This window comes from Felis catus, chromosome B4 (assembly GCF_018350175.1).
Source record: "Felis catus isolate Fca126 chromosome B4, F.catus_Fca126_mat1.0, whole genome shotgun sequence".
Classification (NCBI taxonomy): Eukaryota; Metazoa; Chordata; class Mammalia; order Carnivora; family Felidae; genus Felis; species Felis catus.
The window spans coordinates 134931086-134947101 of record NC_058374.1 but is presented as its reverse complement, the minus strand read 5'-3'; the positions used below and the strand labels follow the sequence as shown (position 1 = coordinate 134947101).

Below are 16016 nucleotides of genomic sequence, written 5' to 3'. Positions count from 1 at the left end.
AAGAGAATGGACAACTGCCAGGGCACCGGGCTGGGCAGGAGTCAGGATCAAATCATGACAGGTTATTCTATAGCTCATGGTGATGAACTTGGTCCTTCTCTTTATTAAAGAAGGAACAGTGAGTCATCCAACAATGTTCCAGGAAGAGAAATCCCTCTGGCTCAGCGGCTGCTCATGCTGGTTTGTACAAGGGGGCTGCTGGCTTCCCCAGGACCCCCTAACGTTGTGAACGCATTAAGTATCATTCTGAGCACAAACTCAGGGCTGAATTCCGACTTGAGAGGGTATCAGCATAGCTGAAACAGAAACTTGGATGACTTCATCAACTGATGAAGAGAATCTTCCGAAAACTGATTAAAGAAAAGGTCTGGTTATATATGAGGTTCTAAAAGGTGGTCCACGTTGGGAAACAGGCCACCTCCTGGAGACTGTGTGAAGGAAGTGTGGCAAAGAATCATATTAAGGGAGAAAAGCAGAATATCAAAAAAAAGCTAAACCAAGAACTAACTGGAAGGACAAACCGAAAAGGGATTCCCAAGTAGAAGTTCAAAGAGTACTGGCTGAAGAAGACCTGGCTATCTATTAGCAAAACCGAACCATGAATCTGTGAACGTAATTGCTGTGCTGCCTTTGGAAAAAAAATCTCCCTGAGGCTAATTTTCTTGTAAGTATGGGAATAATCCAAACTCTGATATATACACATTTTACATTGATTTTCCTGTCCATATATACTCCTGTCCACACATCTAGAACATGAAAATGTATTTGATTCTTTCAGTGTTGTTTTTTAAATTTTTAAATAATAATAATTTTTTTTTTTTTTGAGAGAGAGAGAGAACGAGTGAACAAGGGGCAGAGGGAGGACAGGGTGAGGGGAGAGAGACGGGGGGGGGTGGGGTGGAGAGAGAGAGAGAGAGAGAGAGAGAGTGAGAGAATTCCAAGCAGTCTCCGCACCCAGCACAGAGCCCAACATTGGGCTTGATCCTACAACCATGAGATCATGACCTGAACCAAAATCAAGAGTTGGACGCTTAACCAACTGAGCCAACCAGACACCTGTTTTTGTTGTTGTTGTTGTTATTGTTTTTTTTTTTTTAACAAAACAAACACTAAAGGGTGTCATCTCCAGGTTAGATTCTAATTTAACCCCTGAAAAAAAGTCAGTGGTCATGCTATTGATGTTTAAAAGCAAAAATAACTCTGCAACAAAACTAATAAACTTATTTTCTAACTGGAAATCACATTTACATTTTATTTAAAATTACAGAGGTGGTTATGACTAAAATCAAATTCATTTCATATTGATTCTGTGTGGACAACACAGTAATAGCTATCACACTGATACTTAGTACTTTATATAAACCCTGAGACCAGTATTATTAATAAGTGTGGAAAATAAGGTTCAAATAAATTAAATAACTTGCCCAAGCTCCCCCCCCCCCCCCCATAAAATACAAAGTGGCTGAACCAAGATTTGAACTGAGATTGTATTTAGGTCTGAACTTCTCCTCTATGCTATTTTCCTCTACAAAACAAACATTTCTTAGATTTTACAGTTATGCTCATCACCACTTGGGAGAAAGATGCAAGAGAGACCTGGAGTAACAATAAAGTAAGGAGAATTTGGGGGAAGGGGTGTCGAGGGGGGTGCTTATGTAATCCATCTCATTACTTCCAATATTAAGTTCAAAGCTAATGGAAGGTTAATCTCAGGGTAAGCATGCATGTAACTGACTCACCGAGGGAACAGGGGAGAGATATTTTTGCCTGGCTATTTGTTTGTGAGCACACCTTCCTACCCAAATGATTAAATTATTCTCCAAATGAGACTTTCTGCCTTGACAAGATGCTCTTTCTAGAACAGTCTTTTTACATCAGTAAAGACACATCCTTTAAGACATGCATTCAAGAAACATTAACTGAGTTTGCTATGCGCCAGACACAAAACTAAACGCTTCCAAAGAGGCACACGTTCTGATGGCGAAACCCTGTGCAAACATCTGCCGGGGCCAGGCACCAAGTGTTAAGATAAAGAGGTGCACAATGCAAGAAGAACCTGTATAGATAGCATGTTTGCTTAAACCTTTGTTGTCGTTGATTTTTACTGCTATTTACCTGTTTGTGTGTGAGTATATATTTATACACAAAGTTTAAATATGTTTTTTGGTTTTGTTTTTGTTTTTTACTAGAAGAGAACCTCATTAGCACTGTCTCCGAGTTGTTTTTGCTTTTAACACTTGGCTGGCACTTTCACACATACTGTGGTATATATCTTCAAATCACCCTGTGAAGTGGTGGTTTCAAGTCCTCTTTTAAAAAAAGAGTCCATACGTGTAAAGTACTTAGAACAGCGCCTGACACATAAGTTCTTGAAAAGTGATGGTGGTGGTTACACAGGAAGAAACAAGTCCAAGCCCAAAAAGGGGGTGATTTTGCACACAGTCTTAGGCAGGAAGGCAAGCGAGCGGCAGTGAGGTAGGAACCTCCTCCTCTTCCTCTTCCAAAGACTGTGCTCCTTTCACAAGCACCCTGCACCAGAAGCTGCCCCAACAACCACACCTTGGGGCTTCCTCTCCGGAAGTCCTTCATCGTGGATGCCCCGCCTCACGGCCCAGGCCTCACAATGCTGCAGTCAGTAAGCCAGCCAGCCAGCCGCACCACCCAGGCAAAAGCCCCACCCTGGGTCCCAGCCAGCGAACCTAGGCCTCCCAATCCTTAGGCAAGTTAGAGGCATCAGATTGTTGGCACCCCACATTTGAAAGGCTGTCCCTCTTTTTCCATTTAGGACTTTGCAATGTCTGCTCTTAGAAAGAGGTCAGGACTAGACTCTGAGAATAAGAAAAATCTTGAGTCAATCAGTAGTAGCAATAATAAAAATAGTACAGTAATTGTTAACATTTACTAAGCTCTTACTGTGCGTCAGCAATTGCGTTAAGCGCTTTGCATAGTTTCCTCATTTAATCTCACAACACTTTGAGGCAGATACCATTATCGCTTCCACTGCACTGACAACGAAAATGAGACACAGAGAGGTTAAGGAACTTGTCCTACGTCACCCAGTCGGCAGGTAGTGGAGCTGTAATTTGAGGTCAAGTCTCAGGCACCATACTGTACAGATGCTTTGGCTCCAGTATTGAATGGATGTCACCAAACAGACCCTGGCATCAGGCAGATGCTCATTAGGTGCCTCGCTCATGAATGAGAGCCCACATCCTCCACCCGGGAAGGGCAGGAGCGTCATCTCAGGTCTTCCTGTATTTCCTGTCTTCACCTGCTCCCGCCCTGCACCGCTGTTCTTTCACTCTCCTGGAACAAGAGACTGAAAGGTGAGCAAGATGTGGACAGCAAGACTCCCAGGAACCAATCCTGCATTGTCCTGTTCTAGAAGACAAGGGCATCGCACTTCATGGTACCAGATAACCAACCGAGTGTCAACAAAGTCAGGTGCAAGCTGAACCACCCTCCCGACTCTCCTGGGGGCACAGTCTCCACAGCAGGGGATCTCAACCTTGTTCAGTTCTAAAACCAGTCAGGCAAAGGTGAAAGACCCCAACAACCCACCATCCCATCCTTCCACTCACTGCCCTCCCTGAGACTAAGGACAAAACAAATACTCGCAAAGCAGATTATGAAGTTGTGCTATGAACACCCACCCAGCACCCACAGACACTGTGTGCTATGTTGCTGGGGGCTGGAGGATGCTGAGCACCTAGCATGGGTCCCAGCCCAGGGCAAGGATTCCAAAGGGGTGTGGTTCCCTCCCCACCTTCCCATCTCAAAGGGAAAACCCAACCAACTCTCATCCACTGTGACAAGGGCAAGAACAGACAAGTGCCTCACAAAGAGAGGGCTGTCAGAGGGGGCGCCTGGCTGGCTCAGTTGGTGGAGCATCTGACTCTTGGTCTCGGGATCATGAGTTCAGGTCCCACGTTGGGCATGGAGCCTACTTAAAGAATAAAAAAGACTTAAAAAGAAAAAAGAAAGGAAAGGCTGTCTGCGAGGAGAGGAAGGACTGATCCACAATGGCAGGCAGTGGATGAAGAGTTTTAGGAGTTAAGAGAGAAGGAAGGTCATGGCAGACAGAGGGAACAGGCTGAGAAAAACCACCACACCACCAGGAAATGCCCTGCAAGCTGCTGAAGGGCAGAGAATGTGCAACAGAGTAGAGAAGTGGGGCGGCTTACAGTCGTGTTCTAAAAGGCCTTAAGGGCACCATAAGGCATTGGATCTTATTTTGGAGGCAAGGAGAGGCACAGAAAATGCAGTGGACACTGGCCACTTTCGTTGTTTGTCCATCATTCAACCCAACCCTCCCATCAGCACCCTGCTCTTCCTTTCGGAGAACCCCCGTGAGTGGTCTTGGTGGCAGGTGAGGCTTCCCACCAGGCAGCCCTGATTCATGCATACCCGCACCAGGAGCATGACTCTTGCTGGAGTGACCCAGGAGAGCAGCAGCCCGTCAGAGATCACTGTCGCGGTGGGGTCCTAACCCTGTTGCCCCTGGGCTATCCTTAGCTCCTAACGCTACCCTAAGGCTATCCTTAGCTCCTGAGCCTCCCTTGGTTCGGGCCCATTTTCCAAGTCGGGCTCTGCAGCTTTCCGGTCAGTCCGTGCACCATTGTCCTTCCAGTAAACTCCTTTTCTGTTCAGGCTAGCCAGACGCAGTTTCTGCGGCTCACCACCCAGCCTCCAGACTGATACAGAGCACAATGAAGCACAAGAGGGAGGGACCGGGTCAAAACCGTGTTTGAGAAAGATAATAAACACAGTTATCAAGATTGTAGTCTGTAAATCACCCACACACCCAAATGCCTTTCCAAAGGGCTGTTCCCTCGGCCTAGAATATGACTCCTCTCTCCTGCCCCTTTATCTAGCCTGAAGACCTCAGCTTATAAGGTACCTCCACAAGAAAATTCCTCTGATCCACCTTTCCACTAGTTAGGTGTCCCTCCTGGGCGCCATCCCAGACTTCCCACACTCAGATTTCAGGAGGTGCACCCTGGTGGGTTCTTAGACACGTTACAGTTTGAGAACCTTGATCCCACAGTGAATCACATGTTCCCAGAACATGCCAAATTACTCCCAAGTTTGGTCCAACTCTGTCAAAAAGAACATCATGACACTTTTCCCTTGTAAAGTTCTGTTCATTCTTCCCTCACATCTCAGCTCAAATGTCAAAGTCCCTGTGAAGATACTGCTAATTCCCTTCCTCAGTGCTCAAAACACTACTTGGAGTTTGCTTCTCTGTTATGGCCTCTGTTGCATTTCACTTTGTATTGTCTGGTTGTTTAGATGTCAGCTCCCTGAAAGTCGGGACTGTTTCACTCACCTCCAATACCCCAAGAGTCTAATGCTGTGCTGGGAATATAATAGATACTCACTCATGCTGAACTGGTTTGAACACGTTTTAAAAACTGTATTAAATTTTTTAAAAATAACTTCTGACCAGAAGGGGTTCCTAGACAGGACACATCCTGTCTGAGTCAGGACATATCCCACCTCATTCCCATGGGGCAGAAAAGTATATGGGATCCCATGTTAGAAGGCCCAAATTCAACTCCCGACTCCATCAGCATGGGGAATCATGGGCAAATTATTTTATCGGTCTCAATGTCTCATCTGCAAAATGGGAAGAAAAAGGAAGCATCTACCTCACAGCACTGTTAGAAAGACAAATGTATCAGAAGGACTTTTGTAAAGTATAAGGCTTCACCATCAATTTCACACTTAGCAAGAAGCATGATTTCCCTTTTGCTGTGGGATAGAGAGGGCCTGAACTGAGCAGACACCAGTTTAGGTAGCTCTGCATCTGGTTCAGCAGTCGAGATTTCATCACTGGTCCAAACCAGACTCTGAACCCAACAGACCAGTTTCACAGGCCAGATGCAGCAGCCAGATTATAAGGGACATTTAGACACATATTCATTAGCAATTCCAAAGGCCTAAGGAATTCAGAAAGAGCTCTGCTTTTCCAGTTTCCAAACCAGTCAATGGTTTAGGATTAGTTTCTCAACAGAGGTTCGTTCCCCAGGGAGCCTTACCTGGTGGCCCAGGCTCTGGGATCTAGCTACTCTTTAAAAAATTCCATCAAGTCAACCAAGTTTAACCCTTGAATACTGTGGTCCAGACGTGCAACACTTTACCCTGCACTCTGTGACTAGTCCTTTGTGTCCCGCCCACCACACCTACAAAAGCCCTTACGAAAGGAAAAAATACCGTATTCTAAAAAGAGGCCCTTTGGTCCTAAAAGTCAACTTGCAAAGTGAACTTCCTTATTCATTCTCAGACAGAGTCAAAGGAGAATGTCAGTTCCTGCCTTCTTCCCTTTATGTGCTTTGTCTCCCTTCATTCTTGGAGCACCTGTGACATAGATGTCCCCAGTCCCCACCATACAGCAGAAACGAAGGCTCAGAGAAGTGCTGCAGGACGCAGGGAAGGTCACTTGAAGCGCTAGCACAGAGCAGACCCCTCTTGGTAAACACATGTCACCAAGTGTGTACCTGAGCAGAGGATCCCGGGTCTCTCTGGCCTTAGCCCACCACACACCATCTTGTGTTTGCAACTTGGAAGCCACATCAGACAGAGATATGGCTGGCACAAGACACAAGGAAAGTACATGGGGTTTGGAGTTAGACCCGTCTGGACTGAAGTCACCTTTCTACCACTTACGAGTTGTGTGATCTGGGCCTCGGTTTCTCATCTGTACATTCCACAGAATCAGGAGACAGGATTAAAAGCAACAACATTTTGGGGTGCTTGGGTGGCTCAGTCGGTTGAGTGTCCGACTTCGGCTCAGGTCATGATCGCACACTTCGTGAGTTCAAGCCCCACATCGGACTCTGTGCTGACAGCTCAGAGCCTGGAGCCTGCTTCAGATTCTGTGTGTGTGTCTCTCTCTCTGCCCCTCCCCTGCTCACGCTCTGTGTCTCTCTCTCAAAAATAAACATAAAAAAATTTTTTTAAAGCAACAATGTTTTAGAAGACAACACAGGATAAAGGGCCATACACACTGTGTGAGGGCAGGGTCCTCGCTTACCCTGCCAGCACGGTATCCAAAGCCCAGCTCAACACAGGCCCTAGGTAAAGGTCTGAACTGCAGGTCTGACTAGATGCTGCTGGGCCCACAGCTGGTGCTGCAGACACAGTGATTTCAAAACCTGGTGACAGATGGAAAAATAGAGGCGACTGCAGGGACAGTCAATAACTAATAAAGAAAAAGATGAATCACATTCTCCTAGGGAACACCAATGACTTAAGGTTCAAAGGAAGGTATTATGAAGACAACTATTCCTAACAAAGGGTACTTCCTAAAATGCCCGCCGATTTGGGTGAAAAGTAGCCGTAAGAGAATTACGGTGAAAGGAAGCAACTTCCAGAACACCACTTATAGTGATGGAAAGCCCCCAAAATTTTTTCAGAGAGGACGCACTGAAATTTTGGGGGCGGCAAGGGCTGCCGCCAAGAAACTACATGAAAGAGAGCGCAGGCAGAGAAGAAAGTCCCAATGGAACCACCTAAAACAAGAAACCAGTTTTCAACTCCCCCAAAGCAGAGAGCCGAAAATAAGGAACTGCTGTACATTAAGGGGCAATTTGAAAAGTAGAGAGAGCAAGCAAACGAGATGGAAGCGGCAGAGGTGTCAGCCAGTCTGAACCACGAGCGTCCTAGGCAAGCAAAGGGAACATGTGAGGCAGAGGAAGGGATCGTTCAGAAAGCTGGTCGCTACTCACTGTCCAGTGGTCCTGAATACAGAAAAGTGAGGCACTGGGAGGCCAGGACGGAGGGGTCTGTATATTGTGGGGGGAGGGAGAAGGGATGGTGTGAGCTCTAAACTGGCACCCGTGTGGCAAAGTCAGGCGGAATAAAGGGACCAGAGTCTAGACTCCGCCGGGAAGCTGACGGGCACAGGCGCTCTCCTACACACCGTGGCGGGCAAACACTGGCACATCTTCTGTGGACAGCAGTTTCACGGGGTCTCTCAAAACCACAAACGCGTGGAGCCAGAACAGAATGTTAGTTCCTGCCCCTTCCTTTTATATGTTCCCCATCATTTGACTCTTGTGGCATCTGTGATGGAGATCATCACCAGCCCCACTCCGACCCAGCAATCCCGCTTCTGGTCCTTTCTCCCGCGCTTACACCCACACGTGTGTGAAAATGACGAGCGTACAAAGCTAGTCGCTACAGCATTGTCTTTAATACTAGGACTGGAAGCACCCTGAAACGTCCATCAGAAAAGGACTGGATGAATGAAAGCACAGCAGTACATCTATGCAATGGAAAACCATGCAGCCCTGAAGACTAGAAAGATCTCTGATATATGTAGTTAAGTGAAAAAAAAAAAAAAACAAAAACACAACAACAACAAAGGCAAGGTGCAGAACCAAGCTTGTAGCATGCTCCCTATCTGTGTAGGGATAAAAAGGGGAGCAAATATTAAAAGCCATGCTTATCTGCTTATATTTGCATTAAGGAAGTTTTGAAGAAGGTAAAGAAACTTAAGAATGAATTACTTGTGAGGAGGCGGGGCTGGTGGGTGCTAAGCAAATCGGAGCAGGGCAGGGACACGACTCTTCACAGTCCTTTCTCACATTTTTTAATTTTGCCACACGAATGTATTGCCTTTTCAAAAAAATAAAGATATTTTCCAAGTGGTTAAGTCCCAATCACCACAGTAATCACAGTAATTTACAGCAACTGGAGAGTTTCAAACATTAGAAGGGCTACGGCTGGCAGGGTGAAGGAGCTGTCACCCCTTGTGTCGCGACGCTCTCTTTGGGAAATACACACCAATGAACTGACTCCAGAGTGACTTGCTCGTGGTGTTCAGGACAATGGTATTTACTGTCCTGCAGGGACATGGATATGCAAGGGCCTGCCAGTGCAGGGGGGTGGGGGGTGAAGGGTGGGGGGTTAGGCGGGATCAGCCCTCTATTAAAGCTCAACTGTTTCAACATCTAGCAACCTGTCAGTGAAAATGTTGTAACAATTCGTGCACGTGTTAATCAAGCTCAGACAGCATCCAGGAGATACAGACAGACGATTTGATCATCAGAACGTGCTTTTTTGAATAAAGTTTTTTAAGAACTTTTTAAACTATGAAATGGAGGACAGAAGAGATCCAGTGGAGACAAATACAAAAATATATTTTTAAAAAATGCCAATACATGGGCTGAGTAGGAGAACAACAGAAAAGACTGTTCAGTGAACATTAGGCCGAAGGGTGTGAGTGAGAGTGTTTGTCAAGGGCAAAGCCAAACACACCCGGGAGGGAGGAGAAACCCAAGGAGACTGGTTCAGTGGCTCGAGCGAGCGACCCCAGAAAACTTTATATCCCAGGAAATGGAACTGGATGAGAGCAGATCGGGAGCTAAAACCGGGTAGAAAATAAATAAGCTGTGAGCAACAGCTGTACTTTCAACCCAGACATTAACCACAGTGATGTATACCCAAGTGTCAAAACAAAGTTTGTCTTGAAACAGCCATACACAGGGGTAGAAAAGTAGATCTGTGCTTTACCTCACTGAGCAGTTTCCCCAAGTATGACTCACCGGAGAAACGTGTTTGGTTTCCACACCTCTCCTCACCTCCCAGTGGGGTGTTGGCCACACCCTCCCAACACTCACCCCTGGCTCACCCGGTTGGCCACTCCAAACTCCCCACCAGACGTGGACACCCTGGCCGGGGGCTCACACAACACCTCTGCAGAGTACCCCTTCGCTGCCGGCTGGTGTCGGGGTCTCTTTCAAAGATGGAACTGACTGCAGGGAGAAGACAGCCGAGGACAAGGCAGTGCCACCCAAAGGCTCCAGAACGGGAAGGAAGTTCCTCCGCAGGCTGGGGCACCGCGTGGGCTACCAGCAGGAGGACCGCATGAATGTGGGTATCTGACACAGTGAGCCCCACCCCCACCCGAGCCCACGAAGTAGAGACAGCGACTGACAGTTCAGTCACATCAGTGTGTATTGCCATGGAATTCAGAACACCCAGGATAAAGACAAGACCCTACAAACTTCCAGAGGAGAAAACAGCTGGCACATGAAGGATCGGGAATCAATTGGTATCAGATCTCAATGAGCAGAAGCTAGAAGACAGGCGATGCCTTGAAACTTTTTCTTTTTTCATTTCTTTTAATGTTTTTATTTTTGAGAGAGAGAGAGAGAGAGAGAGAGAGAGAGAGACTGACCAAGTGCGAGCGGGGGAGGGGCAGGGAGAGAGGGAGACAGAATCTGAAGCAGCCTCCAGGCTCTGAGCTGACAGCAGAGAGCCAGATTGAGAGGCTCAAACTCGTGAACCCAGCTGAAGACAGACGCTTAACTGATGAGTCACCTAGGAGCCCCATCAAACTTCTGATATAAAATTAGGTCCAACCTAAAATTCCAAACTCATCCAAACTATCAAATTGACATGAGGGTAGAACAAAGATATTGTAAGACAGACAAGGCCCCCCGCCCCCACCCTAAATTTACTTCTAATGTACTCTTTCTGAAGAAGCTGCTGGAGGATGTGCTCCATCAAAATGAGTGAAAAAATACCACCTAGGGAACAGTGGCTTCAATTATCACTCCCCAGGGTGATGACTAAGGTAATCCCAGGATAAGTGCGGGACACCGGAGCTAGACAAACATCAGATGGGGCAAAAAAGAGGGAGCGACAAGGGGGTAAAAGGAGTTAACTTCATATTGAGAGTTGCCGTCACAAGAACTAGGGCAGAATTCATTGAGAGAACACAGAAAGTTAAGCAAGGGAATAACCGGTATTATTACAGGGCCTAGGAAAAATACAAACAGCAACAAAAAATGTAGAGGATTGGGGCGCCTGGGTGGCTCAGTCGGTTAAGTGTCCGACTTTGGCTCAGGTCATGGTCTCGCCGTTCATGGGTTCAAGCCCCGCGCCGGGTTCTGTGCTGACAGCTCAGAGCCTGGAGCCTGCTTCTGATTCTGTGTCTCCCTCTCTCTCTGTCCCTCCCCTGCTCACGCTCTCTCTCTGTCTCTCAAAGGTGAATAAATGTTAAAAACAAAAAAAAAATTGTTTTTAAATAAAAAAAATGTAGAGGATCTACACACGAGAAACAAAAGGCTATGTCCAGACAAACTCCTGCCCACAAATGTTCACAGCAGCTTCATTTATAACAGTTCAAAAGTAGAAACAGCCTAAATGTTGGTCAACTGATGAATGGACAAATAAAACATGATGTATCCACACAAGGAAACACTCTGCTGCAGCACTGATGAACCGTAAAGCCATTCTAAGGGAAGGAGGCCACATATTCCATTTCTGTGAAGTGTTCAGAACAGACCAATCCACAAGGACAAAAAGTAAAACAGCTCACTGAAAAGTTTCTTGACGCTTCTCCAAAGAAAACAGCTGCCTCTACGTGCCATCATCCACTCACTCCCGACCTCTTTTTGGCTTATCTAGACTTGGACCCCTTCATCTGACTTCTCTGTCAAAGGCCAACCTCCCAACTGCCAAATCCCATGACTCCTTTCATGGCCTCGTCATCCCTGCTGTCCTCTGCTGCATGATCCCTGGCATCCACTAACCACTCCTTGAAAAGTTCACCTTCCTTCAGTTTTCTATCACACTTTCCTCACCTGACCTGACTTCCCAGTTCTATCTTCTCTCACCTCTAGCCTCAACTCCACAGTGACTACTCTTCAATCTCCATCCCCAGCTTTGACCTTTTCCTGGGTAACTGGCCTGATTTCCTAGTGGATGACCTCCCGCCCACCAGCACCTCAACCACTGCACATTTAAGACAAATGTTTATCATCTCCCCCAAACCAGCTCTTCCTGCTGGCTTCTGAACTGTCTCAATGCCGGAGGATCAAAGCCCTGATGGGATCATAGAATTCCACCTCTACTCTGCCTTCAGGGCAAGGCCTTCACTGAGGCCCCAGCCTGTTATGTCCACCATCTTGCACAATGGCCACTTCCTATCCAAACCCCATCACCCCCTTAGTATTATCACCTCACACCCGAATAGCTGCAATTCCCTCCTAAACTAGGCTCCCTGACTCCACTCCTCCTTGCCCATCACCACAGTTGAATTATCTTAAAACCTGTGATTGATGCGTCATTCCCCTAGTTCAAAATCCTCAGCAGGTCCCTCTCCACATTCCACAAAACATGTGCATCAGGTATGAAGACCACCCAGTTTGGCTCCAACACACCTTTCAGACCTTATCTTCTACCGTTGCCTTATACACACCGCGTGGTCCAAGGACTCACTAGTAATCCTTGATCTCTAAGGCAGCCATGTGACGGTCATGATTCTGCCACCCACCCTTTTGGGTCTTACGGGAAGGACACCTCTGTCATTGTGCCTTTCCTGATCCCGGTGGAAAAATATCTCCCCTCTCTGCCTTTGCAGAAGACCTGGTTTATTACAACACGTGAGGCGCATTCTCATGACGCGGCTATCCACCATAAAAGAAAGTGCCCTAGATACTCTATCATCAGAGGACCGGAGGCCTGGGACAGCAGATCATCCTGCGGTGGAACGGGGCCCTGGAGACCAACTGACACATCATGCTTTGTTGGGCCTACAGTATGTTTCTTTAAAAAAAACAACCAACCACTTGGAGCCACCATTTAAAAATGTGGACATTTCACATAAAAATCCTGACTTGGGTACCTCTTGAAAAAGAGATGGCAGATCCCTTTGCCAAGAGGCCTCCCTCACCTAAATTAGTCTGCCCTAGTCATTCTGTATAACATGAGCCCGTGTTATTTTCTTCACGTGTCCTGCCAGAGCTATTCATTTAAGTGATTTGTTCTTCTTGTGTTTCTTCCCTCAAGAATTTAAGTTCACTGAGAGGGAAGAGAACGTGGATGTCTTGTTCAAAGCTATCCTCAACACTCTGTCCATCATACGGGTACTTAGGAGCCACTCAAGACAGGTGCTGAATAAATGAATGGATGTGGCCTCCATGGACTCACATCTTTGAAGGGCACTCATAGATTACAGCACAGATGAGGTTGCCCAGGGAAGGATCTTGCCCAACTGGTCTTCCAGGAAGCAGACATGAAATCCCCAGGCTGCAAGCTATGCAAACTGCACACCACCCCCCAACACACACATAAAGTATATTTATTCATTCTCACGGTCTCTTCTTCCTTACCTGACTGGCTCTGGAAACAACGGGGCAGGTTACCCCTGATCTAACCCAACCCCAAAGGCTGTGTCTAGTACAACTTAGAATCCTGCCCAGCCCAAGGTCACTAGATTCATTCAGGTAGTCCACAAATACTTATTCTAAGTGCTAGAAATACAGCATGAAGGAAACAGAAGGACCTGGCACTCATGGAGCTGAACTTCTGGAGGGGGAACGGATGCATAAGAATTCAGGAATATTTGTAACTGCAGACCACTGGCCTTCAGCCTGCCCAACCCTTCTTGTGCTCCAAAACCTGGTCAAAGTCCACCTCCTTGGAGTGGTCTTCCTGGTATGCCAGCCTTGACCAGCTCCCTCAATGTTGACTTTCACTTATTGCTCTGAGCAACTGTAAGCTATTCTATACTGAGCATTACAGTTTTACTGTTATTCCTCTTAGGCTCCATGAGGCCATAAAATCTTCTTTCCTATCTTTCATGTTCCCTCCAGCTCAGAAACCACAGCTGGCACTTGAATACTTGTTGACCAATTGAAGGCAGGGAGTCACTTTTTCCCAAATCTGGTATGGGGACCCGTGAAGCCATTGAACCACTGCACTAGTTTCCAGAACGTACATTTTACTCAGAAATCTACGGGGAAAAGGTTAATACTTGACCATTAGACAAGTGAACACATTACAAACTAAGAGAAACAAGAACTGGTTATGGAATGAGAAGGCAAAATGCACATGAATTTCTTCCGGTGAGCTTGCTGGTAGGCAGCCTTAGGCATACTTCTTACTGGCTGGGTAACCTTGGGTAAGTTAATGAACCACCTTGAGCCTCTGTTTCAGGATCTATGAAAGGGGATGAGAGTAGTAAAACATGTCTCTACCTGATGAAACTGTTGTTAAGGATTGAGAACATTCATGTGTATGAGTGCTTAACACAGTGTCTGGCACATACATGCTCAAAACATGTTAGCTGTGCTTCTTAAGTTCAAGAACCTCTCTCCTCCATTTGGTAACACATCTCCGTATTTAGGAGCACTTCGGGGGGAAATCTGTGGTAAGACTTGGGGCTTCAATTAAGGGTCTTAGCTCACTGCCAGAATGACCAGAAACAGAAGGCAAGGACAAGCCAAGGAGTTAAATGTTACAGAAGCAAAATGGGAAACATTCTTTTCAATTAACTGCTGTCACTTATCTCTTCCCCTAGAAGAGAATTCTCTGTGCCTCAGTTTCTTCATCTGTACAACAGGGATGTAGCTGTCGTTTCTGCGGGCAAGACTGTAGTGAAATCCTGGACATGACAGGACTTTATAAAACTCACGAACACAATGCACTTGAGTTACTGCTTAAGACCATGGGTTCTGGACAATTTAGGGTTAGTGACCTTGTACAAATAAACACCTGGCCTCTGTCTACCATGGGATTGTAGGGAGGCATAAGTGAAATAATATAAAGAATTTGGGGACTATCAGAAGAGCCCAACTACTGAGAGTTATTATTATGGTTATTAACCTATTCATTGGACTCCTCACTCCCAAGTGTCAGATGCAAGCCTGCTATAGTGACACTGGCTCAGGAACTGGGCTCTATAACCAGCTGGTAGACCTTGGGCAAGTAACTGACCTTCTCCAAACTTTGGGTTTCCATGGTCACAAAATGAGAGCATTGCAAGAGAGAATCCCCTGGGCTCCTACCAGCTCTTCCACTCCGCTGTTAAGGTCGCCGGAACAAAGGCTACCCGCTCCCCAGCCTGTCCCCGAAGGGCCACAACTCAAAATTCTTGCTGCTCAATTCCCTCTGCAGCGCGATAGCAGGAGCGCCCGAGTCTCCATCCCGGAGAGAAGCGTCCATACTCTGCCGCCACCGCTCGCTTTCATCAGCAACTTGCTTCCGCAGGAGCTCCCTGCCCAAAGTTTCCCAGAGCGCCAAGTGACCCGGCCGCAAGTCACCCCCCCGGAGGGCCAGAGAGGAGCGCGCGGAGCCTGGGGACCCTGTTTCGGTAATCCCAAAGCCGCCCCCGCGGCCGGGCGGGGAGTGACAGGTGCGACGCGGAGCTGCGGGCAACGGGAGAGCGGGACCTGGCGCGGCGCGTGTAGGCGCGCGAGGGAGGCGGCGGCCGCGCGCTCTCCGCGGGCTGCTCCCGCAGGGCGCTCGCGAGGCCCCCAGCTCCGCGCCCCCGGCCCCACGACCCCCGCTCCGCTTCCGGACACGCGGCACCGCAGACCCGAGCGGCCGGGCGGGGACCCAAACCCGCAGCACTCCGAAGGGTTGGGTTCCGCCGGGCCGACCGCGCGTGCCGATGCTTCCCGCGCGAGCCAGGGCTGCGGGGGGTGGGCGCACGCGCACCCGCGCGCTGCCGTAACCCCTTCCTCCCCGCGCGCCCCCGCACTCCCACCCACCCACCTACCACTCACCGTCGATGTCCCCCAGGGTCAGCTCGTCGCCCAGCTCTGTGAGCGTCTCCATGGTCTCCAGACCTCCCAGCTCGCCACTCTCGTCCATCGCCCGGCTCGGCGCGGAGGCCCCCCTACCGTCCCGCTCAGGGAGACGCGGGGGCGGTGCCGCCGCCACCGCCCATGACACCCAACAGCCCCCTCCCGGTACCGCCTCACCGGCCGGTGCCAGCCGCCGCCATGTTTGCGCCGCGCGGGAGGGGCGGGGCGGGATTCCCCCGCCCCAACCCGCGCCCTCTGCGGCCCCGCCTCCAGGCCGCGCGCCCCCTTGTTTGTTGTCAATGGGACCAGGCTCGTCGTGGCCAATCAGCGCGCGAAGCGGCGCGTGGGGTGATGGCGCGTCATCGATCAGCAGCTCAGATTTGCATAGCGAGGCCCCGCCCCGCGAGGGCTCGTAGCAAATGCGAAGTGAAGGCTCCGGGTCCTCAGCCCAACCTTACTCCCCTTGTTTAA

General features: G+C 48.4%; 1 protein-coding gene and 1 long non-coding RNA gene across 3 annotated transcripts in view; one reads left to right on the top strand and one right to left on the bottom strand.

Moving 5' to 3' along the window:
- Positions 1–15776, bottom strand: part of SREBF2 (sterol regulatory element binding transcription factor 2) — a 57558-nt gene extending 41782 nt beyond the window's left edge. The window contains exon 1 of one of the 2 annotated variants that reach the window (XM_011284256.4): positions 15525–15776. In XM_011284256.4, coding sequence (XP_011282558.3) covers positions 15525–15612 — 88 coding nt within the window. In that variant the 5' untranslated portion in view covers positions 15613–15776. Of the gene's footprint in view, positions 1–14733; positions 14792–15524 lie in introns of those variants that run through there. The other variant, XM_045062446.1, reaches the window with a different exon arrangement.
- On the top strand, positions 3722–4778 carry LOC123386754. The gene is made up of 2 exons (XR_006601159.1): positions 3722–4369; positions 4651–4778. It is a non-coding gene; the product is annotated as an uncharacterized LOC123386754 (long non-coding RNA).
- Positions 15777–16016: the final 240 nt, after the last annotated feature.